This window comes from Haliotis rufescens, unplaced genomic scaffold (genome assembly GCF_023055435.1).
Source record: "Haliotis rufescens isolate VD_foot unplaced genomic scaffold, xgHalRufe1.0.p SCAF_11, whole genome shotgun sequence".
NCBI classification, from domain to species: domain Eukaryota; kingdom Metazoa; phylum Mollusca; class Gastropoda; order Lepetellida; family Haliotidae; genus Haliotis; species Haliotis rufescens.
The window spans coordinates 28,047,718-28,074,258 of NW_025963791.1; the positions used below are offsets into that span (position 1 = coordinate 28,047,718).

General features: G+C 40.3%; 1 protein-coding gene across 1 annotated transcript in view; it reads left to right on the top strand.

Moving 5' to 3' along the window:
- The window catches only part of LOC124149350 (ras association domain-containing protein 2-like), a 128,651-nt gene that overhangs the window by 16,653 nt on the left and 85,457 nt on the right, over nucleotides 1-26,541 (top strand). Inside the window, exon 2 of the mRNA XM_046520883.2 lies at nucleotides 14,204-14,298. Coding sequence (XP_046376839.2) covers nucleotides 14,204-14,298 — 95 coding nt within the window. The remainder of the gene's footprint in view (nucleotides 1-14,203; nucleotides 14,299-26,541) is intronic.

Below are 26,541 nucleotides of genomic sequence, written 5' to 3' on the forward strand. Positions count from 1 at the left end.
ATTGTGTATGAAGTCATTCTGGAATATGTCATCGATTGATCTCCATGTTGGAACAAATAATGATGAGGAAATAGACGAGTTAACACAAATTACTGGTCTTGAATACAATCTCCCTGAAAATTAGGGGCATAAATCCATGCTAGCCCCCATCAATACCAAATTCAATGCTACAGATGACAGAATGGCAATAGCAATCTGAGTTTAGGCCTGATTGACCATGTGAATAATTGATAAAAAACTATTGCACGCTGTATTAGAAGCAACGCTTGTTTTGTTGCTGTGCAGTCGTTAAAAATGGATGGAAGATTGTATCGGTTTGGAGTCTTATAAAACAACATCATTGTGGTTCCCTAACAACTCTGCATGCATGTTGATTTGTGCAGTGACATGTTGAACATCGAACCAGCTGGAATTAGTTGGTAGGAAATACTTTGCGGTCATGAATGTGCTGGTCTTTTCCCAATATATTATTGCATGAAGTTTTAGATTTCAGAATAAGAAATGTTTGAGTCAAGTTTACAATAATAACTCAACTTTTACTACCTTTGGGAAGGGGACAGTCAAATTTATTTTTTTCAGATAGTTTTTCAAACAATGGCTGTATTACTTTTTCATTAATGAAACTTTTTGTGTCTTTAAAGTGACGACAGTCAAATTTAAGTTTCCAGACAGTCAGTAAGCAGTGTCAGAAAAGGTATAAAAGATTTATAAACAATACATTTGTCATCATAATGATGCATATATATGTATATGGAGGCCAGGATTTACAGTGGCCCTACATGTGAGTCTTGTGCCAAGAGAGATGGCTTCGGACTGCTCTGTGAACAGTGACATCACTGAACAGATGGGATCTCAAGGCCGCTCCCACATTATCAGCAGTTCAAGTCTTATAAGTGGTTTACAGCACCTGATGTCTGTCATAAGGTAATTTACCTTAGGGTCAGATGGTCATCTGTGAAACCTTGGCAAAGATGACCTGCTGGAAGATTGCAGGCTTGGACATGTTGTGCTCATGTGACATGACAGTCTTACAGCATGCTTCTGGTCTCTGCTTGTCCACTATGGCTACAAAGAAAACCTGTTTTTTAATTGGCAGGTTCTTAAATGTGACCCTGAATGGTAACTTTAAATCAGGCATTTTACTGACAAATTAAGTCACTAAATCTACACTTTTGTAAAGAAACCAGAAATTATAAAGTTACCTCAAATTTCTTAACTTGATTAAGCAATTTTTCATATTATCACCACCATGGATCCATTTGGACATCTATAGGTATACACTTATCTGGGATATAATCCAAACCTATGATGCAACCCTGATCTCAGATAAACCATTTCTTCAAAATACAACCTTATTGACTCATTATCTCAAAGGAGGTCTAATATTAAGTCCACAGAATGCCAACAGCTTATTTGCCAGCTTAAAACACTTATCAAACACTAAGTCCTCCCCGATGTTTATGTCAATGTATTCAAGTATTCATGAGTCCAACCTGAGTCATATTACGAGACTGAGTGTTGTGTATCATGGAAAGATAAAGAGTATCCCCAACAGTGGAGTAGAATAATAGACCAAAGGACTATTTTTTGTCCATTTGTACTTTTTAACAGTGACAAGGTTTATAGTAACTAGAGAGTGAAATAACATCCAAGGGATGTGAGATGGTATTACTTATTACTTCCCAGTGGCCAACAGTTTATATGTATAGGGATTGAGTCTATATATTGATACGTGCCAAATTGCAGTCACGATGGCTTCAGTTAAGCCTGAATAAATAGTCTATGTCTACTAGTACATTGCATTGGAGATTCTTTTTGAAGGTGGCCAGTTGTTAGGAGCTGATAAATCATTGTGTAGAAACATGTGCATGTATACTAGTGATGAAGAATTGGTACTTTCACTTTAACTACTTGTAAATATGTTATATTTAATCTCCCTTATCCTGCTTGTCAGTATACATTGATTATCAGGGGGCACGGGTGGCCCAGTTGTTTAAGGTGCCGCAATTCACTGTGCAGAGTTGCGTCCCTTGGGCATGCCAAAAACCTATGATTGTGGGTTCGAATCCCGGTTCGCCCCGATTATGTTTCTAGGTTTTGTCAGCACCATACCCGTGCTCGTGGGTTTCACCGAAGTGGTAACCGTCTGAGACCTGCATCACTTCGGGCTTTCCTCCCACATTAAGCTGACACGCCGCGATATAACTGGAATACTGTTAAAAGCGGCGTTAAACCCAACTCACTCACTCACTCACTGATCCTGGTTATTGGCTGTAGTTGTCTAGTTGTCAGGCAAATGAGAGAGGATGTCTGCTAGGGAAGCTCGGATACATATACTGTCATCGTCAATCTCCACATTGTATCTATGTTTCTCCATGATGGAGGAATGTATGTGTGTATGACCGTGAAGTGGGTGAAAGAAAAGTGGGTCACATTCTTCTTAAAAACTGTAACATTTAGTAAGATATGTTAGGTTAGTGTGAACCTGGCTAATTTGACAAGTGGATCTATGAAGCGTGTAATCTGAAGGATTTACTGTGAGGTTACACAAGGCCCTAGTTACTAAGCTAGGTATGCAGTGTTATGTACTACTAGCTTCAATGGCCGGCGTACTCTGACAGAACTGGAACATTTAATGAGGCATTTATAGACATGTGATGATGACTTTGCAATAGCAGTTATGATGACAATGAAGCATGTGGCCACAGGTCATGGTCCAGACAGTCTGACCCCATGTCAGACCTCATCGGCCTCAGGTCAAGGCTTAGTGACCTGTGTGCAGCTTATTGGCTACATAACAAGGATTTTAGTTATACTTTAGCCATAAGTATGGCGGGTTTCTGAAGGCGCTATAATAAGAGACCTGTGCTGTTTAACACATGCCTTGACTCTGATTTCTGTAATTAAATACTGGTAAATGTCACTTAGTCAAACGTGATTTAATTATTTGATTTTAATGTAAATTTTATAGGAAATGCAGTTGGAGGCATTTTGTTTTGTATATTTCTTTACATGATAGTTACTTTGTTTTTCTATTTATGACACACACACACACACACACACACACACACACACACACACACACACACACACACTCATGCACGCACACACACACACACACACACACACACACACACACACACACACACACATACTGTTGAGTGCACTGGGTACATCAACTGTTGATGGTTGTGTTTCACATGAAGTGCGAATGCTTGGTAGGACAACATATATGTTGTATTTCATCACAAACAGAATAAAGGACAGGCTTTTAGCCATTGTCTTTATCCGTTACTTCAGCACAATACAATGATGTGTCAGGAGGGTGGGGATGAATATCTTATAGTTGATTCATTTGGCCTTAATTTCAATTGGTTCGGTTACTCATCTAGCTGCTTTTGTAGTGATTGAGAGATATTCTCCCATCTGGGGCCAGGCTCAGGGCGATGTCCTTAGTAAGTAGCCCGGGTCCAGGGGAGGGAAACCCCCTCACCAGAAATAATTATGACCTATCAGAGCAGTACTGACAATGTTTGATATAGATAGTACTCACTGACTGGACCGACTGAGTTGTGTTTAACGCCGCTTTGAACAGTATTCCAGTTATATCGTGGTGTGTCAGCAAGACGTTGGAGGAAAGCCCCAAAGTGACGCAGGCCTCAGACGTTTACCACTTCGGTGAAACCCACTAGCACTGGTATGGTGCTGACAAACCTGGAAACATAATATAGGCAAGCTGGGATTCAAACCCACGATCATTGGTTTCTGACATGCCAAAGGGACGCAACTCTGCACAGCGAATTGTGGTGCCAAAGACGACTGGGCCACCCCAACTTCGACCACTGCTCCCAGAAGAAATTAAAGAACACCCAATTCTTTCATATTGCAATTAATTTGTCATGGCATGGCCTGACATGACAGATTAGCTGTTGTAATATGAAAGAATCAGGTGTTCCTCAACTTCTTTTGATTAGTATCCCTTAAACCCATAAATGGGTTTGCCGAGTTGAAAGTCAAATAGATAGGTTCTCATTGTTTTCTCTTGCTCTGTGCAGCACGGATAAGAACATATTTGAAATAAAAAAAAATTGAAAGTATAAAACGTCCGGTAGTGTGAGAGTATTTTAGTTTTATGAAAAGGCAGGAGTCTCCCACAACACACATGAGACTCACATTTACATCCTCCAATCAAGTCCTTCATTTCATCCATTGAAAGAGAAGACCAGGTCAGCCTCATCAACTGATAGATGTAAGTAGAAACGGCAATGTTCCAGGGTAACATCGATATTGCATTTACAGAAAAAACAAATTAAAAAACACACAAAACTCATTTAGATAGCTTCACCCAAAAGCCTGTTGCAATATTTCATCATGAATCTCCAGTAGGTCATTGTCATCGCGTAGATTGCTACAGGGACATTGTCGCCATACCCTTTATACGGACAGTTCCACAGCACTTGTGACAATGATGTGGAGTTGTGTGGTTTGCCTATTGCAGTGAGAGGCTATTGATCCTGGAGGGGCCTCAACATGGCCTGCCTTGTATCATGCAGTCTGCAGGAATACTAGATGCTGAATATGTGTGCTCGCAACACAATTATACACTTGTGGTTTTTTGCTTCGAGATGGGTTTCAGTTTAAACATATGCTTGTTGTGTGGATGGTTGTGTTGATAATAAAGGCAGCTGTGGGAGATTAGAGCTAGGTCATGGTATTCATGTCAGTTATGTCACAATGCAGACAGACGGACATGTTTGTTGTTGTCTTTGGACCAGTTGTTTCCTCCTAGCATGTTAGTTTCATTGTAATTCCCTCCATGGGGGGTGGTCAGGTTGCCTAGTGGTTAAAGTGGCCACTCGTCACGCTGAAGATCCGGGTTCATTCAATCCAGGAACTAAACCCAGGATCTTCAGCGCAACAAGTGAACACTTTAACCACTAGGCTACCTGACCACCCCCCATGGAGGGAATGTAAATTCCCGACATGGAGACAATGTGTGAAGCCCATTTCTGGTGTCTCCCGCCGTGATATTGTTGGAATATTGCTAAAAGCGGCGTAAAACCATACTCACTCATTAACTCACCCATAGGGCGTCTGAGACAGAACATCTTCTGCCCTTTGTCTCCCTGTTGAGATTTCCTGGCAGAATAGGGTGCCAAGTATTCTCATTGTCTCCCAGTAGGGTGCCCAGGACAAAGAGACCCTCAGTACACTCATACTACTTGTCTGCATTTGAGATCTGGAGTAGAATAGTCTGACAGTACACCATGATTGTCTCATCATGGGGACTCTTGGGCAGAATAGCCCCCTGTTGCTGTTGCTTTTCTCCCAATAAGTCGTCTGAGGCAGAATAGGTCCCCATTACCTCATGCTTGTTTCCCTCTGGGAGGTCCAAGGAATAACAGTCCTCCCTGTCGTCTGACGAAGAAAAAGTGACCGCCTCCGTAGTCTAGAGGTAGAGCGTCCACCCGGAGAGAGGAAGGTCCGGGGTTCGATCCCTGGCCACGTCTTATTAAAAGACTTGGTACTTGTCTGGTGCTTGGCATTAAGGGGCTAAAAGAAGGACTTGTCGGCTCGGAGTCAGTAAACTGTGTCTTAGTGGGGTATTCATGTTAAACTGCGGCATGGTATCTCAGTGTGCTAGCATTATAAATCGGCATCAGTCGGACTAGTACAAGCAGCCACACACACACGTCGCTATATAAGTGCAATAATCCTGGATGCAACATTAAACCCAATTTCACCTCACCTCACTTCCAAGTGAGTGAGTGAGTGAGTGAGTATGGTTTTACGCTGCTTTTAGCAATATTCCAGCAATATATCACGGCAGGGGCTTCACAAAATGTACCAATGTCGGGAATCAAACCCGGGTCTTCAGCGTGACGAGCGAACGCTTTAACCACTAGGCTACCCGACCACCCCTCACGTCCAAGATAAAGCAGTCCTCCAGGTACTAAAATTATCAATATTCCATGTGGTCTGTACACAGATTGTTCCCAATCTATATAAATTCAAAACCTGAGTATGAATTGCAGTGGAGGTTCTTTAGAACAGGAAGAGTTCCTGTAAGTTAGAAGAACAACCTGCATTACAAGTTTGTCAGGGAAGCAATCAAGGAAATGTAAAGTGAACACATTTATTCAAACAAAAGTCTATGCTATGTTACTGACATCTGGTCATAGCCATGACAACTGGAGATCACTCAGAAATTTCTTACTGGAAGGTTTATTAGAACATATCAGTATTAATAATACTATATCTTTGAATTTCTTTTATCAAATGTTAATTGCCTTTCAGCTGTAAGCATCTTTTAGACCAGATCCCTTTGTACTTGTTTTTCAGATTAGCATATCTGATATTTTCTGAAACATAAATTGTTTATTTAAAAAAATGATTGATTCATGTTGTGTTTTGATGTTTCGAGAGTGTTTGAGAAAGATGAAAAATGAACTCTAAAATATGTAGTTTAAAAAGAATATACTCTTGGATGGTTGCTTCGGAGTGTTTGCTGTCTGTGTCTGTTGTCTGTGTCTGTTGTCTGTGTCTGTTGTCTGTTGTCTGTGTCTGTTGTCTGTGTCTGTTGTCTGTGTCTGTTGTCTGTGTCTGTTGTCTGTTGTCTGTTGTCTGTCGTCCTGACTCCCTTTTGATCACGTCTGGATCTTGGGATAATTTCCTAGAAATTGTAAACAAGGACAATTACTGGTTTTTGCTTTATAATGAAACATAGTATGTTAATGTGGTCAGATAAACAACACTATACTTGCCTACAGGCTGGGAAACATTACTGAGATCACTAAGCTTACAACCAGTCGTAAATATCTACCTGTTTGTGTATCACAAAGCCTTGTCTTAATGCATTCTCTACGTGATTGTAACAACGTATAGACTCTCTTTTATTATAATAACATGGACAAACACTCTCAGTGATTTATCGAGGTCTATCCACAGGCCCCAATTTGGCTACAAGTCTACTGAAAATGTCAATAAAACTTCCCAGATTGGAATTAAAAATCTGTCCAAGTTCATAATGATATAGGAAGAAATATTGTTATGGATTTGCAGAGATCAATAACATGATAAAGAGGAAAAGGCTCCCTGGCCTAGTTTTCAATTAATATATATAAAATAAAATGTTAAATACTTCTGAATTTTAGAAAATAAGAACTTTAAAATAGTCCCAATATTGAAGAAAATAATGATTAATTTCCACTTTGTTTGGAATCCTGGATAAAACCCTTATTCTGTAAAAAAATGCAGACATCGATGTAATTTTCAGTGTCAATGTCACTTTCATTCATCATTGTCACTTTGAGACTTGTCGCAGGGATAAAATGTAGATCCGGTGGGCACAATGGCTGCTCAACATGACCCACAGTTGATGGGCGTCCATGCTTAGCATGCCTAGGGGGATAAATTTCCATATGTAAAAGGTTAAAGTAACATAGCAATCAAGATTGATAAAATTACATGGAAAGAAAATTGTTCAGGAAATTGTTATAGATTTTTCGATATGCAAAAGATTGAACATGAAGTAATGCTTTAAAGGGGCAAGATCAGTTTTGCCTGCATTTTCTATAGCCTATGTGTAATTAATATGTTTTGTTTTTTGAGACTGCACAGTATGTTTGGTTTTATGAGAAACCCACCCATCCTTATTCATTTTTATACACACTACTAGTCATGACACATTTGGTGTGTGAACAAAATTCAGTAAAGTGTTACTGTGTTCCCGATCAAGAGAATCCTGTTTCTAGACTGGTTTCTGGATGTATATGCACTGCATCACCTTTATGGCGTGGAGAGACCAATTCTTGTTGCCCTCTTTCCTAATAAATCTATTTTCAGCAAAATCAGTATTGTAATTTTCATTCTTGCTTAAACAGTGCAGGATAGTAAATGTGAAACATTTTGTGATCTGTTTTGTCATGTAAAAGTGACTAAAAAAGGAAAATAAAATTACCCTCTATTCTTGTTTGGCCTTTGATAGGTTAGTGTGGTGATCAGAAATAGGTTTATGTTGAAGATAATTGTTCCAGTTAACACATGAGATGGAAAAAGAAACATGCAATATTGTCGTCAGTTTTCGAGGCAGCAACATGCCACCAAAGCTATGCATTAAAGGTCAGATCCAAAGTTGCTTTACCTCCTGGATGCTTAGAGATGCCAGACATTGTTAACTTAGAAGACGACACGTGTGCTATCTTGGGACAGTGGTAAGCTATAAAGGAAGTACCTACATCCCTTGTCCGTCAGCTGTACTTACAAGGATGTGCTAGGTGTTTTTGGCTTTGAGATGTAGAGGAGGAAATACTTGTACCAAATTTCAGTCCTGTTTTTTCAGGTTCAGTCACACAAGGCTGGGTGTTCTTTTGATATGACAGTCCCTAGCCCCTTCTGATATGTGATGGTCTCAGTCTGTAGGAGAAATGGCGGAGTTTTGGTAGTTCAGTTATTAAACAATAACAACAACAACAACAACAACAATGAATTTGTAATGTGCCAAAACAAGCATGTTCACAACAGTATTTTGTTATGACTTAGGCAGCAGATCAGTGTGCACTCCAGTTTCATTCTCAACTCCTTAGGGAATATACAACCCTAGTATTTAACCCCAAGGCCTACAGATGATTAATTTAAAAATCTGAAAATAAGTATTTACATTGTAACTAAATCAGTACCATCAGTTTTCTGAATAGATTATTGATAAAAGCAATAAAGATGAAGTCAGCATTAATGTAAATATGGATTGATGTGGATCATGTATGTCAATTGTCAAATGAAGGAAGAGAAAGTGAAATATGAATGTAGTTTTGTGTTCAATATCTGATGAGCAAGCTTGGAATAAATATTAATGTTGGACTCAGCTAGAGGTTCGCGATGTCCACTGGGATGGACACTCGTAAGTAACAGTCATGAGACTGCAGCTATAATAAATCCTGATGGTATAGTAGAATTTAGGATAGGTAACTTTTTTCATCTCCTGTTGGTGTGTGGGTTTCCATGACTTGTTTTTCTGTTTTGACTTTGGTTTTAGCAGTTTCTGGCATATTTTCTGATTGCGGTTATGGAACAAAATCTAGTATTAAACCATGACTAAAGTGTATACAATGTTCAGAAAAAAAAGTTTTGGCATTCATTTGACTGTAAAAGCTAAATATGTCTTCACAGAAAAATAGACCTGACTCACTGACCAGACACACAAACACACAGACATGCACACACAAACACACACTCACTCAGAGACATAGACAGTCACACACACACACACACACACACACACACACACACACACACACACACACACACACACACACACACACACACACACACACACACACACACACACAGTCAGATGCACACACACACACACACATACACACTCAGAGACAGAAAGTCAGATGCACACACACACACACACACAGTGACAGACATTCAGATGCATGCACACACACTCACACTCAGAGACACAGACAAAAAAACAGATGCAAATGAAAATGCACATGCACGCACACAGACATACACAGGCATGCACAGACACACACAAAGACACACTTTTCTCACAAGACTTAAAAGTGACCAACTTATTTAAGTTCAAGCTAAACATAATATTGAGCTTCAAAAATGTACTTTTGTTTCAACCCACCCCAGCTAATAATTGGTCAACTACAACCTGTAAACCATTAAATAAGCAAGACGTGACATTACTTTTCAGTCTCTTAGAAAATATGCTCATAAAAACGAACCCATTCATTATCTGATAACCACTTGCTGTTATTTTGGGGCTGCAACATACGTTCTGTTGCTCTAAGTGCTCTTTAGTGTGATATTTTAGTGTGAAAGCTTCACACTGCTGCTCGTTTTGCTCTGGTAAATATCAGCCATAAGAACGGTTTCCGTGAGTTCCGCTACAATGCCATGTCAGACAGCACCTTGCAATAGCCGTGTTCTACAGGACCTGTCTGCTTGCTGCCATGCATGGAGAGATAATGTCACAATCAATTGTAACACTTAGAGATTGTCGTGTCTCGTGTGTTTGTTTCTCAAGGAGACTGAGGTTACCATTGATTACTGACAGGCTTATGGGGAGAGTTCAGTGTGGGACAATGCATTGCTTGTTGTCCAGAGAGGGAGAGCTCATTGTGAGAGGTTTGCAGGATTATGACATTTCCTGGCAGGGAGTATGTGTTAGGGCTGGGACAAGTCCAAATTTACTACCCGGGTACCCACCCCACTATTACCCGACCCTACCCGGGTACCCACTGTTGGTCTCAGGAGATGTCTCAAAATGTCCGATTGGGAACATTTTTAGCATAGGCCTGGCAAAACGTATTTAGATACATGTTTTGAACAATCTGGTCATTCATACACTGAAGTTGATTTAAGTTTTATCTTTATTCAACCATATGAAACATCAGAAGGAATGGGTGCATAGTCAGAAAGAAATGCGAACATTAGTGACTTGTAGTGTAACCATAGAGTTCAAGATAATTTTTGTCATTAAATAATATATCACGTGACTAACCACGGGTCGGGGTAGTCCTGTGGGTACCCGGGTCCTACTCAGTACCCACCCGACCCGGGTACCCGAGTTACCCGTCCCAGCCCTAGTATGTGTGGGTGTAAAGAGAAGCAATTGCTATGGACTCAGTGTGTGCTTGATTTGAAACCAAGTTTTATCGTAGTCAGAAATAGGAAACTATTTAATAAAGAGAAAAAAAAGAGTAATTCTTAAACAACTGAACCTTGATATAAACTTTTGATCTTTTAGATGTTTTTCTTAATTCAAAATGATGCAAATTAATGTTGTGGCAATTTCTTTGAGTATATGTATGACATTTTTAGTGAATGAATAAATTCAAATTAATATGATGGACTTAAAGTAAGTAAGTCAGATGATTTGTTCTTTCAAATTTGTGGGGGCCGAGGGGATTTGTCATTTTCTGATAATGCATTCATCGTGTAGTAACTGTCATTGCTCATGGCACAAGGTTCAAGGCCTCTTTAGGTGTTAGGTATGACTGCTGAGTACATGTTGTCCAGTATTTGCTTAACATTATTTCATCATGGCCCAGATCCACAAGTAATCATAGGGCTATGACTGCTGAAACTCCCACACTTTAGCATGCACTTATGATGGTCATAGCCATGAGATTGCTATGGGGAACAGAGATCAGGAAACATACTACATTGGCATATTGGTTTCATGACTATTGATGCTATCAATCCTGTCATTACGTGGTAGTCTCCCTAGTCTCCGTAGACTCCCTAGTCTCCCTAGACTCCCTAGTTTCCGTAGAATCCCTAGGCTCCATAGATTCCATAGAATCCCTAGGCTCCGTAGAATCCCTTGGCTCCATAGACTCCCTAGTCTCCTTTGTCTCTGTAGAATCCCTAGGCTCTGTAGACTCTGTAGACTCCCTAGTCTCCCTAGTCTCCCTAGTCTTCCTAGACTCCCTAGTCTCCCTAGTCTCCATAGACTCTGTAGACTCCCTAGTCTCCGTATACTCTGTAGACTCCCTAGTCTCCCTAGTCTCCCTAGTCTTCCTAGACTCCCTAGTCTCCCTAGTCTCCGTAGACTCTGTAGACTCCCTAGTCTCCCTAGTCTTCCTAGACTCCCTAGATTCCCTAGGCTCCCTAGTTTCCATAGAATCCCTAGGCTCTGTAGATTCCATAGAATCTCTAGGCTCTGTAGACTCCCTTGGCTTCGTAGGCTCCATAGGCTCCGTAGATTCCATAGACTCCCTAGTCTCCCCTGTCCCCCTAGACTAGTTTCCGTAGAATAACTAAGCTCTGTAGATTCCATAGACTCTGTAGTCTCTTTAGACCCCTAGTCTCCTTTGGCTCCCTAGACTCCCTAATCTAGTCTCCCTAGACTCCCTAGGCGAGTTCTTCTCCAGTCGAGAATAGCCTAGGCCAGTTCATCTCCGGGTAAGAAATAGTCTAGGCCAGTTCAGGGGAAGAACTGGCTAGGAGGATGTTTCAGCCAGATACGCCAGGTTAGAATTGATCCCCAGCAATCTATGCTTGTTGTAAGAGGTGACTTGATAATCAGGTGGTCAGATTCAGTGACATCTTACCCAGAAGAGGCTACTCGCTGACTTGGTTGATGCATGTCATCGATCCCAATTGCGTGGATGGATACTCATGATGTCAATCACTGGATAGTCTGGTGCAGACTCGATTATTTACAGACCGCCGTCATATAGCTAGAATATTGCTGAGTAAAGTGTTAAACAAACAAACAAACAAACAAGAGGCTACATTGGTCAAAATACACATCCAGGATTCTCTGTCCAAGATTTCATATTTATAGACAGCCCTCACATCGCTGGAATATTGTTGATTGAGGCACTAAACAACACACAAACAAAACCATAAGTAGTAAGTCAAACAGTCCCAAGTGTGATCTGATCTTGCTGTCAGTCCAGTCAACCATGAGGGTTTTTGTGAAAGAGGAATGTGACCTTTCAGGCTTTGAACTATTTTGGGCAAATCATGTTGTGCTTTCTATCAAGGATGCATCATTCAGGCTGGTGATGTACACAAGGCACAAGGCCTTCCTTTCTGCTTTCAGTCAAAACCGGTCTCACTTCACAGGCTGTTGGTTAAATTTACCGCAACTGTGTCTGAACAAGTTACATGTGTTATGCAATGGGACAATTATTTCCATTTTGGTGGCATGTTTTTGTAGTTGTTTGTTGGAGCGAACTCTATGTACACTACTCAAGAGAAGATAAGGAACACCTGATTTAGTCATGTGACTAGAGTTCATCTGTTGTAGTCACATGAAAAAATTGGGTGTTCTTTAAATTCTTTTGATTTGTATACACCACCAGTAAAGTGATACTGTTAGGGTTAAGGTCACTGTCAGTTTTTAATTTTCATATTTATCATTTGGAAAAATATGATATTTTTGTTGCTGTAGCTATTGTTACCTATAGTTTTGAGAAGCATTGCAGCTAACATGAGTTCTAAACAAGCCATCTTTGTTAAACATTGTCAAAAAAATGATTAAATACCAAAAACACCTATATACCGACCCATTTATGTTAAGTCCATGTTACGTGAAACACATGTATTTGGTGAAGGGGGGGCTTGTAATTTGTATTAATTGTTTGATAGGCATTGCTTAGAAGTTGATGGATGACAAAGTAGATACAATTTATGGACAATTTATGCATAGTATACATAACTTTACAGTAAGTAAAGAAGTTGTTATCTATAAATTGTCTCTACTTTGTATTATTATTTGTGTTTGGTACTTAGGAGTATGAACTAGGATTAACAGACATTAAAACAGCAACTGAAAGTACATGTACCCATTCTCATACGACTGATGTATGCTATTGCAGCCTCATCTTGTAGGACATTGTGAAACTGATGTTCAGAAGGAAGAGGGTATGTTTGAGGAATGTGATCAAGTTAGTGAAGAAAATAAATTTAAAATATCATCACCTTCAGTTACTCCCCCAGAGCACTTTGATGGTTATAATCACCTACACAAAGGCCAAAGATTGTGTGAAAAGTCTGGCCAGGGATATAGTTTGAGATCTTACTCCCACCGAGACAAGCCAAGCTCAACTACCCCCATACTCGTTCCCCCACAGGACTAGGTGCCATCAACTTCTTCATTCTTTGTCAGGCTGTGTAAGTTCTTTGCCGATGTTGCAGATCCTTATATTTTGTTGTGTGGAAGGGATGTATCGGGATCAGGTCATCGTCCAAGAGGCCCTGTTTTCTAGTCGCATGCTGACAGTATGTTTGTGTGTTTCAGCAGAAGGCCATGTTTTCTAGCTGCATGTTTGTGTGTTTCAGCAAGAGGCCATGTTTTCTAGCAGCATGTTGACAGTATGTTTGTGTGTTTCAGCAAGAGGCCATGTTTTCTAGCAGCATGTTGACAGTATGTTTGTGTGTTTCAGCAAGAGGCCATGTTTTTCAGCTGCATGTTTGTGTTTTTTAGCAAGAGGCTGTGTTTCTAGCAGAATGTTTGTGTTTCAGCAAGAGGCCATGTTTTCCAGCAGCATGTTTGTGTGTTTCAGCAAGAGGCCATGTTTTCCAGCAGCATGTTTGTGTGTTTCAGCAAGAGGCCATGTTTTCCAGCAGCATGTTTGTGTGTTTCAGCAAGAGGCCATGTTTTCCTGCAGCATGTTTGTGTGCTTCAGCAAGAGGCCATGTTTTCTAGCAACTTGTTTGTGTGTTTCAGCGGAGCGCAAGACGTCTCTGGGGCGAGACTGGCACCCCAACTGTCTGAGGTGTAAGGAGTGTGGGAAGGTGCTCACTCCAGGACAACATGCAGAGGTAGGTACAACATACACACCCCACAAGATGGGGGCCACGGTCCTGTCTACATCATCACGGAAATATTACTGAAGTGATGTAAAAACTCCACTCTGCTTTAACTAACAAACATGAAAGTCTTTATCTGAATTGTATATGCAGTGAACCCCTCTGAACTGTACACATTGAGAAAATGCTGATTTAGCTATAGTTCAAGGCAAGACGACTGTTGAGCATGTTGAGATAAACCAGGATTCGGCTGGGACTATTACATATTCTTAAACCAAATGTTGAGCAAAGTGAGTTTGAGTTTACGAAGTTTCACTGTATTCCTGATGTTTAGTTTGAGGCAGTTTTAATATAATTTTTTACAATATGGGGAAAGACAACTTCAATTTAAGTGGGAAAATGTATTTTAAAAAGAATTATTCTGAACATTCTGCACAAGTTTGGTGCATGTACAGCTGTGCCACTGGTGCTTCCAGGTTGTAGTGGAGAGAAACGGACCAATAGCTGCAACAAATGTTCAGGAAGAAATATCTCATTATTTCCCATAAGTTTTGGTGTCAACACAAAACAGACCTTCAGTTGTGGGAAGGACAGATGTCCAACAAATGTAGACCGCCTCCATGGTTTATTAGTAGAGTGTCCACCCAGAGAGTGGAAGGTCCAGGGTTCAGTCCCTGTCAGTGTCATCCAAAAGATGTTAAAAGATGGTACTTGTTGTTACCCTGCTTGGCGCTTAATTGGCATTAAGGGGCTAAAACAAGGACTGGTCGACTCAGAGTTAGTATGTTGTGTCTGAGTGAAGTATATATGTTAAACTGTGGCATGGTATATCAGTAGGCTAGCACTATAATATAGACATTAATCCGGACTAGTACAAGCAGCCACACACACTTATGTGCAGATGCATCACTATATAGGTGCAATAATCTTGAATGCGACGTTAAACCCCATTTCACCTCACAACTCCATGAAATGTAGGTTATATCATCTATGTATTCATCTACCACTACCACATCAGCTCTGAATGATAAACTACTCAACATTTTTTGAGGACCAAATTAGTCAGCTTTATGGCAATGGTATGATCCTTACCAAAAACATTTTGAGTGGTATATGTTAAAACATGTCTGTATGATCAGGGAAATGCAAATTTTGCAAAACAAAAGCAAAACACATACTGTGTGTTAACACACGGCTTTCCAGACAAGGAGCGTTACACTGTACAATTTCATTTAGTCCAATGAGAAATTGACAGGCAGGGTTTGCAGGAATAGACTGAATCAATGCACTTCAGACCTGTTATCTTAAACAGCAGGCTGCTGCATGGTCAATGAGCCAAAAATAAAAGCCATGTCGTATCTAGACTCGGGATGATTCCCCCCCTGTTGGGCTGGTGTACAAAAGGGTTAGTGTTTGGGAGGTATTGGTGGTATGTATCACTTACACCATCAGTGCACAATTGTCAGGCTAGGGATGTAGGCCAACAGGAAAACGTTTTGGTTTGTTCAGATGACAATCAAGAAGAATTAGGTTTCATCGTCCTGGTGGTGTTGTGGGGCGACTTATGCTTATGCAAAGATTCCTGATTCCTGTAGTGAGGTTGGATGGTGATTAGGCCATGACAAGTTGGTTAGTAGGTTTTCATTCATGTCTCACCTCCACTTGCTTGATTGATGTGACTTTCACTGCCAAGAATGTGGCTTGACCCTGAATTATGTCTTCTGTCTGTCTGTTGTCAGAAGAGTAAAGGTCCCTCAGATGGACAATAAGGGTCACTGCAAACAGAAAGGGCACCTCTGACAGTATTGTTCACCTCCGACAATAGAGTGAGTTGGGTTGAACATTGCTTAGAGTATTCCTGTTATATCACAGCAGGTCAGCTTAATGTGGAATCTTGAAGAGATCCAGGCAGTTTACCACTTTCGTGAAACCCACGAGCACAGGTATGGTGCTGACAAACCTAGAAACATAATTGGGGCAAACAGGGATTCGAACCCACAATCATAGGTTTCTGGCGTACCCAAGGGATGCAACTCTGCACAGTGAATCATGGCACCTTAGACGACTGGGCTACCCATGCTCACTCAGACAGTAGAGGTCACCTCAGACAATACACTGGTCACTTCTGACAATGCAGGTCACTTCAGGTAGTAGGGTCACCTCAGACAGTACTGGTTACCTCAGACAATACAGGTCCCCTCAGACAATACAGGTCATTTAAGACAGTAGAAGTCACCTCAGACAAAACAGGTCACATCAGACGGTAGGGTCACCTCAGATGTAATGGATCGTCTAAAACATTACAGGTCATCTCTTAAGACAGTGTGTCATCTCAAATAATATGGTCACATCAGGCAATAAGGGTTCCTTCAGACATTAAGGATCACCTAAGACAATAAGGGTCCCTTCAGACAATAAGGGTCCCCTCAGACAATAAGGCTCCCCTCAGACGATAAGGGTCCCTCAGACAATAAGGCTCCCCTCAGACGATAAGGGTCCCGCAGACAATAAGGCTCCCCTCAGATAATAAGGCTTCCCTTAGACAATAAGGGCCCCTCAGACAATAAGGGTCCCCTCAGACAATAAGGGTCCCCTCAGACAATAAGGGCCCCTCAGACAATAAGGGTCCCCTCAGACAATAAGGGTCCCCTCAGATGAACAATAAGGGTTGCCTTAGACAATAAGGGTCCCCGCAGACAATAAGGGTTCCCTCAGACGATAAGGGTCCCCTCAGACAATAAGGGTTCCCTCAGACAATAAGGGTCCCCTCAGACAATAAGGGTCCCCTCAGACGATAAGGGTTCCCTCAGAAGATAAGGGTTCCCTCAGATGATAAGGGTCCCCTCAGATGAACAATAAGGGTTGCCTTAGACAATAAGGGTCCCCGCAGACGATAAGGGTTCCCTCAGAAGATAAGGGTTCCCTCAGACAATAAGGGTCCCCTCAGACAATAAGGGTCCCCTCAGACAATAAGGGTTCCAGCAGACAATAAGGGTCCCCTTTGACAGGTGGATCATGCCAGGCGGTTTGTCTGAGATGGCACTAACTGTCTGAGGTATGTCATCTTCATACTGAATGCCAGTGACTTGCCTGTCTAGTCTTTAAGAGACCAAGTATTTGCACAATAATTACCAAGGCCTTTCTCCCTGTCATTTTGTTAGCAGACAGATATATCATGGCTCTGATGAAATTAACCAAGTTGTGGTCAGTTTGGTTCAGCAAGTTGTTTTGCAGTTCATATTTCTGTCTCCAATAGGACAATTATGTTGTTCCATGAATTTTTTACTGTAACAATTTGCAGACGCATCATGTATATCCGATTCTTCTCATGGGGCAATTTCTTCCTCATCAATGGAAAAGTAGCATCTTCTCTTTTGAATACAGAGTGGTACCAGGAAGATGACTTCATCAATCTGAGATCCGATTCCACTTTTGCATGCTGTAAGCGCTCTCCGATACTCTGCACGAGTTAGGGCAATTGGCACCATGGACCAATTCCAAGGCACATGGAATGCCCAAAATAGTTCTGCCCTTCAAGAAGATTGAGAAAATAGATTTGACTAGATCTTCTGTATGGAACAAGATGGCGACAGCCAACAGAAATGTCATTTTCATTAATGGTTATTCCTTTTGTAAGATTTCTGATAATGGATTGGAATATTTTCATTATCACTTTGGGTTGGGTATAGATGTGAGTAGAAGTTGGAGATGTCTATTATTGATGAAATTGGAATCAAGGAACGTCTGTGATATTGATTATTAATGACTTTGAATTCAGTTAATTGTTTCTTAGCAACTGAAATATTATGAAAAATGATTTTGAATATACATTTTTTCTTCAATCCATTGCCTAAATGGTGCTCTGTAATTCCCCCTGTCTGTCATATTTGGAGTTAATTAGAAGATGCAGATCATGGGTTTGCTTGTACATATGTTTATGAACAGTCTGAAGCAGCTATGAATTTATTGGGGAACTATCACATTGTTGTATTTCTGTGTTTGAATGTTCTCCCATTTGCATGTCTTTGTGGCAGAGATTTACAGAATTTCTGCCAGGTTTTGTTTTGGTTTAAACCTAACACAATAATTTTTTCATGAATTCTCTCTCAAAACATGCAATGTATTCTAGGATTTTATTCTGTGTCATCACATACTCATATAGGGGCAGTGGGGTATCCTAGTGGTTAAAGCGTTCGCTCCTCATGACGAACACCCGAGTTCAATTCCCTTATGTGTGAAACCCATTTTTGGTGTCTCCTAAGTTGCGAAAATGCATGCTCACTCACTCACTCACTCACTCACTCACTCACTCACTCACTCACTCACTCACTCACTCACTCACTCACTCACTCACTCACTCACTCACTCACTCACTCACTCACTCACTCAAGTATAACCAGGTAACTGTTATATTTCTGTGAGTGAGTGAATATTGTTTAATGCCCCAGCCAGCAATGTCCTTGCTATATCAAGGAAGCCTGTGAGCTATGTGTACCATTGAAACCACTGCCCGAAACGGTATAATGACACATGATCAGCCTAGGCAGGCGTACCTGAATGTCAGATCCCCATTGTAGCCTACTCCTGTGACAAGCGTGAGGTACTAGGGACCTATTCTGACCCAGAATACACAGTGGGAGATTGTTCTATGATCCCTGTACATTGTTGCCATCCTGCAAATGATTTTGGATTATTAGTATTTGCAAATGCTTGGTGTGCAAACACTAATGCATCACGCAAGGTCTCGCTTCAATTGAAAGAAATTCCAAAGGTGAAATATTAAGCAATAAATAAAACATCCTTCCTGTTTATGCTGACATTTCAATATTCTTTTCCTATTATTAATTTTCAACTTTATAGATTTTCCTTGTAGAAATACTCATTTTGAGCTATCAGATTCTTTGGGTGAAGCATCCATAAGGACAAAACATGTAGTATTGGAGTGTCCATCTCAAATTACACATAGCAGTCCACAGCTGTGTCCAAACAGAGGACAGCTCTTCTCACTATGAATTTCAAATTTGGAAAAGTTGAGGTCCTTTGAAAGGAAATGCACCATATCCCCCAACATTGTTATCACAAGCTCGTGGCCATTAAGACCAGAATCAATGGACAGGGTGTGTGGACATAATCTGGTTAAAGTGACAATTGCCAGGAGATTAAACACTCATTCAATAAATTGTTGCTCAAACATTAACCCTCCGTGGGTTTCAGACTGAATTGATGAGGATTTGAGCTTCAGATTTAGTGGATGGAAACTTTTTCAGTCGGGTGAAGAATTGGGAGTTTTCAGTGCTAAAAATAATTCTTCTGGAGGAATAATAAAACATGGTCCCATGATGAAGCACAAGTGTTAGTGCTGTCACGTTCAACTTCTGGACCAGCTATCAAATGAGTGTCATGTGCGTGGGCCAGTAACCCAGCTCCATGGGTTAATAGGAGGTGTCCCACTGTGTCCGGCTACTGACTCATCCCATCACTTCACACCAATAAGGGTGAGACAGTCATCACAGTGTCTCCCCGAAGACACCACATGCATCCTGGGAGATGTGTACACGTGTTTGTGTGACATGGAGAGACGAAGACATGCACGCATCTCTTTCAACCACCTTATCCATATCCGCGATTTAGGAAACACTTGCGGAATCGGAAAGAATAGGTCCCTTGTTGTGAAAGAAACTGTCACTCAGTCACTCCCTGACATCTTGGTGACACCCAGGGGCATTCTGGGAAGAATTGTTCCGAGTATGCCATGTTTGTGGTAATAATCAGTCAATGGGGATTCATTCACTCACCCACTCGTTCCCATCTTGGCAACACCTGGAGGGGTTCTGTGGAAGAATAGGTCCCTGTACCCCATGCTTGTTGTGAGAACCTTTCAGTGAGGATATATTTACCCAGTTCCTCCATTGTTACTGTTGTTGTGTTTTGTTGGTAAATGCATTCACATATCTAGCACAAGACTCATTTGTCCAGAGTTATAACTTAAATATGATACTGTCTCTCTGTTTCTTCTTGTTACACATTTGTTAAATTGTTATATAATGCTAAAAGCCCGAACCCACCTGCTTGTTCTTCTGTAACAACTTCTTAAAATTGTCTGGACGGTCGGGTAGCCTAGTGGTTAAAGCATTCGCTCGTCACGCCGAAGACCCGGGTTCAATTCCCGACATGGGTACAATGTGTGAAGCCCATTTCTGGTGCCGTGGTATATTGCTGGTATATTGCTAAAAGCGGCGTAAAACCATACTCACTCACTCACTTAAAATTGTCTATTTTTGTATTTGTCCTCATTATTATTCTTGATGAGACGATCTCTTCTAGAAAGTGGTTAAAAGTAAAATATGTTATATTTGGGATTCCTCTGCTTGAGTAAAGTACAGATTCTAGTATGTTTTGGATGGAGTCCCACTTATTAGTGATTATTATGTGATTTAGACTACCAGTTGTCGGGGTTTCCTTTTTTGTGGAAGCCTTGGTTGCTCAGTGGGTTTGGCCGCTGACTTTGTTAGCTGGCAATTAGATGCCTTAATCTGAGAATGTGGGTTCGAATCCCAGATGGGAATCCACCTAAAGAAGTATTGAATTTGTACTTGACTAAGAAAGTGTAATCCAAGCAGAAAGAAGTTTTCTCTCTGTCTTCCTCCTCCTGTATTGACTTGCCCATCATCAACATGATTATAGTGTTTTACAGGCATGAAGGCATTTCATTTGTATCCCCCATCCTACCCCCCTCCCCTCAACCCTACCTTCCCCACTCCCCCTTAAGGGATATTGACTTACAATATCTGACCTCTAAACTTAAGGAAGGAAATAAATTGAAGTTATGCCTAAAACTAATTAAATTTAAATCCACTGTTTTGTGACTGATATTGTTGTTTTAATATTGCTTAATGTTCCTCGTCTAGAATTACAATAATTGATTGGGATGGGTTTTTCTTAATTCTTGGAGAATATTTTTTTCGTTTTGAAGAAAATATTTGATTCATATTTATTCACTCTTTGATCAACATGCTTTCAAAAGTCTCATCAGGCCATTTGTCCACTCATATGATCACTCAGACATTCATACTGGTAATGGCACTGTGACAAATTATGTGTTTGAAACCTGAATACAAAATGTATTCTGATGGGGTGATTTATGGTGGAGCATAGAAATATCTTTCCAGCATCATCTGTCACGTAGGGAGTCCATTATACCAGATACAGCCAGGAAATTGTCTCCTGCAAGCAGCCTCAAGATTCTACAAGTGGCACCAGTTTGGACCATTTTTTTCCGGGGATCATCTCAAAAGTTCCTTTGTATATTCAAATTTAGACTGTTACATTTGACTGCTCCTTACTCTTAAATAGGGCTTAACAGTAGATAAATTATATGAACAATTTTATGCAATTAACTTTTTTCTCTTTGTGATCACATCATGTAGCAAAGGGTAGGTTAGCAACTTGATCGATAAATTACTGGGGTATATTGAAATACTGGTGTGCTTACCTAAGTAGTGTTATGGATGTTTCAATAGAGCCAATCTGACAATAAAATTAAGTAAGTATGTCATAATGGATCTGTTTTAAAACACATTACGTTCTTAATTTTTGCTTTCAAAAGTGTAACTCTTTCCCCAAAGAGGCCTTAAAAATGTAAAAGCCATAAAAAGGCCTTAAATTTGGTAGTTAAAATTTTGTGCCCAAGCAATATACGACACAAAGATGATTGTATTTACAATTACCCAATCAAAATTTGATCTGAAAAATGTTGAAATATGAAAATGGCTTTATGGTTTATGAGACGGTCCCTCGTTAATGACAGTCAACAGTCTGGTTGTGCTGGATGAGTCTTCCCTTGTGGCAGATCCCGTCACTCTTTGATGTGGTGCGGTCAGCACTGTCCTTGCATCCTCAGCTGTCCAAGTCTTTGTGATGAGTAACCACTGTTATGAAATCTGAATATGTTGGACAACTGTAGCAGAGCTTGTTTCCAGAATGCTAAAAATATTGCAGCATTGAGATGCTGAAAATAGCTTATGAAGTATTAATTTGGAATGGTTCCAACATTGTATTTACCCTATAGGGATTCAGAGAAAATTAAATCCCTTGTACACCATGTTTTTCTTAAGATCTGATTAAATTGAGAATTGAATGGTTAATGTATGTGACATTGTTAGCTCATGGTGTCAGCCTCTATATTACCTGACCTAATTATTAGACCTGTGAAGACCCGGGGTAGAATAGGTCTTCACCAACCCATAATTGCCGTAAAAGGTGACTATGCTTGTCGTAGGAGGCGACTAACAGGATCGGGTGGTCAGGATCGCTGACTTGGTTGAAGCATGTCATCAATCCCAATTGTGTGGATCGATGCTCATGATATCAATCAGTGGATTGTCTGGTCCTGACTCGATTATTTACAGACCCATTCACTCCCTTGACAGCTATTGTAGTTTTGTGTTTACAGCCACTGTGGCCTAAAGCATTTAGACCGAACACTTCACATTCATGACAATTAATGTCTTTTAAGGCCTTTTTTATTTGTTGCCTTACAGAGTTTTAAATGATAAAATTAAAATAAATTTAGTTTCATTTTGTGAATATATAAGTTTAGTAGGGTAAGGAAAACATAAAATTTCAATTTTTAATTTTCATATATGTCACTTCTGTTTAATGGTACAAGAGTGTTATGAAAATTACAGCATTTACATGAGTATATAGCCACACACTGCTTGAAGTACTGGTGAACGGGAATAGTATTCGTTATGGCCAGTATGCAAAATAAATGCCTGCCGAGTAGCCTGTGGTTATTTTTTTTACTTTCTGGTTGGTGAAAATGGAATCAAGGTAGCTTGACTCGCTAGCTTAGTTTTCCATCTACTGAACTGTAATATACAGTCAAGTCCCGTTAATCTGACATGGTTGGTTGCATATGATTATGTTGGATTAACCAGTATGTCGGATAAATAAAAATTAAATAGTATCGATGTTCGTGATAAAAAATCGGACAACTACACGATAAATAAAGATACAAACACGTAATAAAAAATTTGAAATTTGAAATATTCATATTGTTATATAACATTTTTAGCGGAATATGTTTTTTAATCATGTAACCTCTAAAGCTTAACACAAAACAACTGTTACTGACTGTATGACTTATTTAAAATATTTTAAAAAGCATAGTCTGGAATGGAAGTCGCCAGTTTGAAACTGGTACAGCAAAGCTTAAGAAAGCTGCTTTCTTAGTGGCTGACGTTGACTTCCTGTTAGTCATTTCTGTGATGGAACGTCCTCGGTGATAGCAAGAACTTGTATCTGATTTTAATGAGACTGAGGTAATCTAAGATGACCACAGAGTTAGCTGATCACCGTGTTGGATTAACAAGACTGATTAATTAGTGATTTCGATAATTCGTTGCAAATTAGGTGTGTCGGAGTCAGAGTGCGAGACTGTCGGATTAACGGGTCTAAATAGCACTGATTTAATCGGTTATCATCAGATTAGTCTCAGATTAATGAGTGTCAGGTTAACGTGTGTCAGATTAACGAGTGTCAGGTTAACGAGACTTGACTGTGTGGACCTTCCTATGCCATCACAAATAGAAAATGTTCACTCAAAAAATACAACCAATTTCTAAAAACAATAATAGTTCTTTTATTCAGCTGTCACAACTAACTCTTGTTTGAAAATGTGACAGAAACCTGTTTGATACTGACTCAGAAATAATTTTCCCCTCTCTGCTACCAGATTTCATCTTGTATTTGCCAGTAAAACAAATCTAGATAGCCCCGCTGGCATTGGGGAAGGATACAAACCTGCACAGTGAAATATGTCATCTTTGACCATTGTGCCCACATGGGCCTTATATTTAGGAAAATAAGAATGTCTTCTGTTTTAATTGAAACATATTACTTGCTCCAAGTACCGTATTCGATGTAATAAGCGCCCAGGGCGCTCTCAAAATTAGAAATAGGGTACTCTTATTGGAATATTATTTTGGTGAAAAAAAACAGTTGAAAGTTCGTAAATTTCATGGTTAAATTATGCTGACCACCTGAAATGTTTATATACGACATATATATTTTTCCAGGATTTAATTGCCCATAATTAAAGGTGCATATAACACATGAGTGATTATGCACGAATAAATAAGTCTTGTGTACATTGATCGGAAGGGGTGCTAATTGAGATTGTTCACTAGCCAATATATTAACAAATATCGCCATGGGCGCTTATGAGAGCGGAACGCTTATTACGTCAAATACGGTATATATAATGTTAGTGGAATGAATGAAAGTATAATGTTATAAACATGAGGTTGTTTATTGTACACAAGTCTTGGCAGCCGTGTTTGTGTTGCCACACACATTCAGTTGGGTGCTCTCAGCACGTGCTAATCAACTCTCTCTCAGGTAATCAATATTGACCGCTAGCTGAGGATCCGGGACACTTGAGGCCATCCCTTGACCTTAGCACACCACCAGCTGTGCAGGGACATCGGCATCCTCATGCCACAGGAGTGGACAGATGAATTGTGTGATTGCTGTAGCATGCTTGTCGTCCTGTGGCCAACAGAGCCTCTGTGTTGTGTGTCCATGGGCGGATACAGCTTTTTTGAAAAGGGGGGGTGCACAATTAAGATCTATTTATTGTCTTTGGTGGTAATTTTTCAGAAATAAAGATTTTTTTCGAAATAAAAAGGGGGTGCACCCCCCCTCTGTATCCACCCATGGTGTCTGTAGGTTGGTTGTCCAATCACCAATCGAGAGAGGATTGGAAAAGTAAAGGAGGGACATACCAATCTTAATTTCATTTCTATGATTTTCTTATGTTGTGCTACACTATCCAAATAATGACATTTAGAAGGGGTATTTTGTTCATTTCTTAAAGGAAATTGGGTTTGAGTTTTGTTCGATAGATTTTTAATCAGCTGATGTTAAAAAAGTGAATGCGCCATTTTGAATTAGACTTTACGAGTAGCTAGTGAAGGGTTTCTCTTCTGGGGAATCAATAATGGTGAGAGATAAACTGACTGTGGAATATTGAAGTGTGACTGCAGACGCCAGGAGGTGAGGTGAAATGGGGTTTAATGTCGTCGTCAAGATAGTAATGTGGTTGTAGGTGGTGTGTGGCTGTTTGTGCTAGTCCGGACCAATGCCAGTGTATTAGGGTGCTAGCCAATTGAGCTACCATGCCACATGAATACCCACTCAGACACAGTATACTGACTCCAAGCCGACAAGTTCTTGTTTCTTCCCCTCAAAGTTGAGCACCAGGCAGGGTAACAACAAGTACCATCTTTTAACATATTTTGGTATGACACGGAAGGGATTTGAACCACCAACCTTCGGCTTTCAATGCAGATGCTGTATCCACTAGACCATGGAGGCTGTCCGATGTGTCTTTGACGAGTAGCATGTAAACCCAGTGTATAAAATTCCCCAAAATTTCAGTCAGACAAGCAGACTGGCATCTTTGCAAAGACCAGATAAATTGTTGCCAGTCCATAATTTTGTAGACTAACAAACAGAAGTAACAAAAGGGTAAACATAAGAATAGTACTGTTTAATGTTAGTTCTCAGAAAATATCAATAAACAAGTAGAAAACTCACGACCATCAGGCTTGTAACTTTGTAACTTGTAAACTGCTGTCCGCCAGCGAAATAGAGCATTTCAGACTGTCGGGCAGGCGTGTATTTTAAACTTAGACTGATAGACCACTAAAACTACCTTACAACCCTAGCAGTGAGAGTAGAAGGCAGTAGCTTGTGATGGTGAAGACCTTGATGTGTCCATCCGTGTTATTGGTGATATTGATCTTAAGTTGTCATAGAACTTAGTCATTCTTCAGTTTGGTATTCAGAGATGTTTATTGTATGCTCATGGAAAAAGGATCACACTATCCCATCTTTATTTCCATATATTCTGAACTTCCAATTATCTTTTTGCAATATCTACATTAATGTCATTTTGATGACCTGCTGAAAAGTTGGTACAAGAACACTATGTTTCTCACGATGCAAAGGACCCATGAAGATCAGGGGTAGAATAGGTCTTCAGCAACCGATGCTTGCCATAAAAGGCGACTATGCTTGTCGTAAGAGGCGGCTAACGGGATTGGGTGGTCAGGCTCGATGACTTGGTTGATGCATATCATCGTATCCCAATTGCGTGGATCGATGCTCATGATATTAATCACTGGATTGTCTGGTCCAGACACGATTATTTACAGACCGACGTCATTGCTGAGTTGGCACTATTAAAGC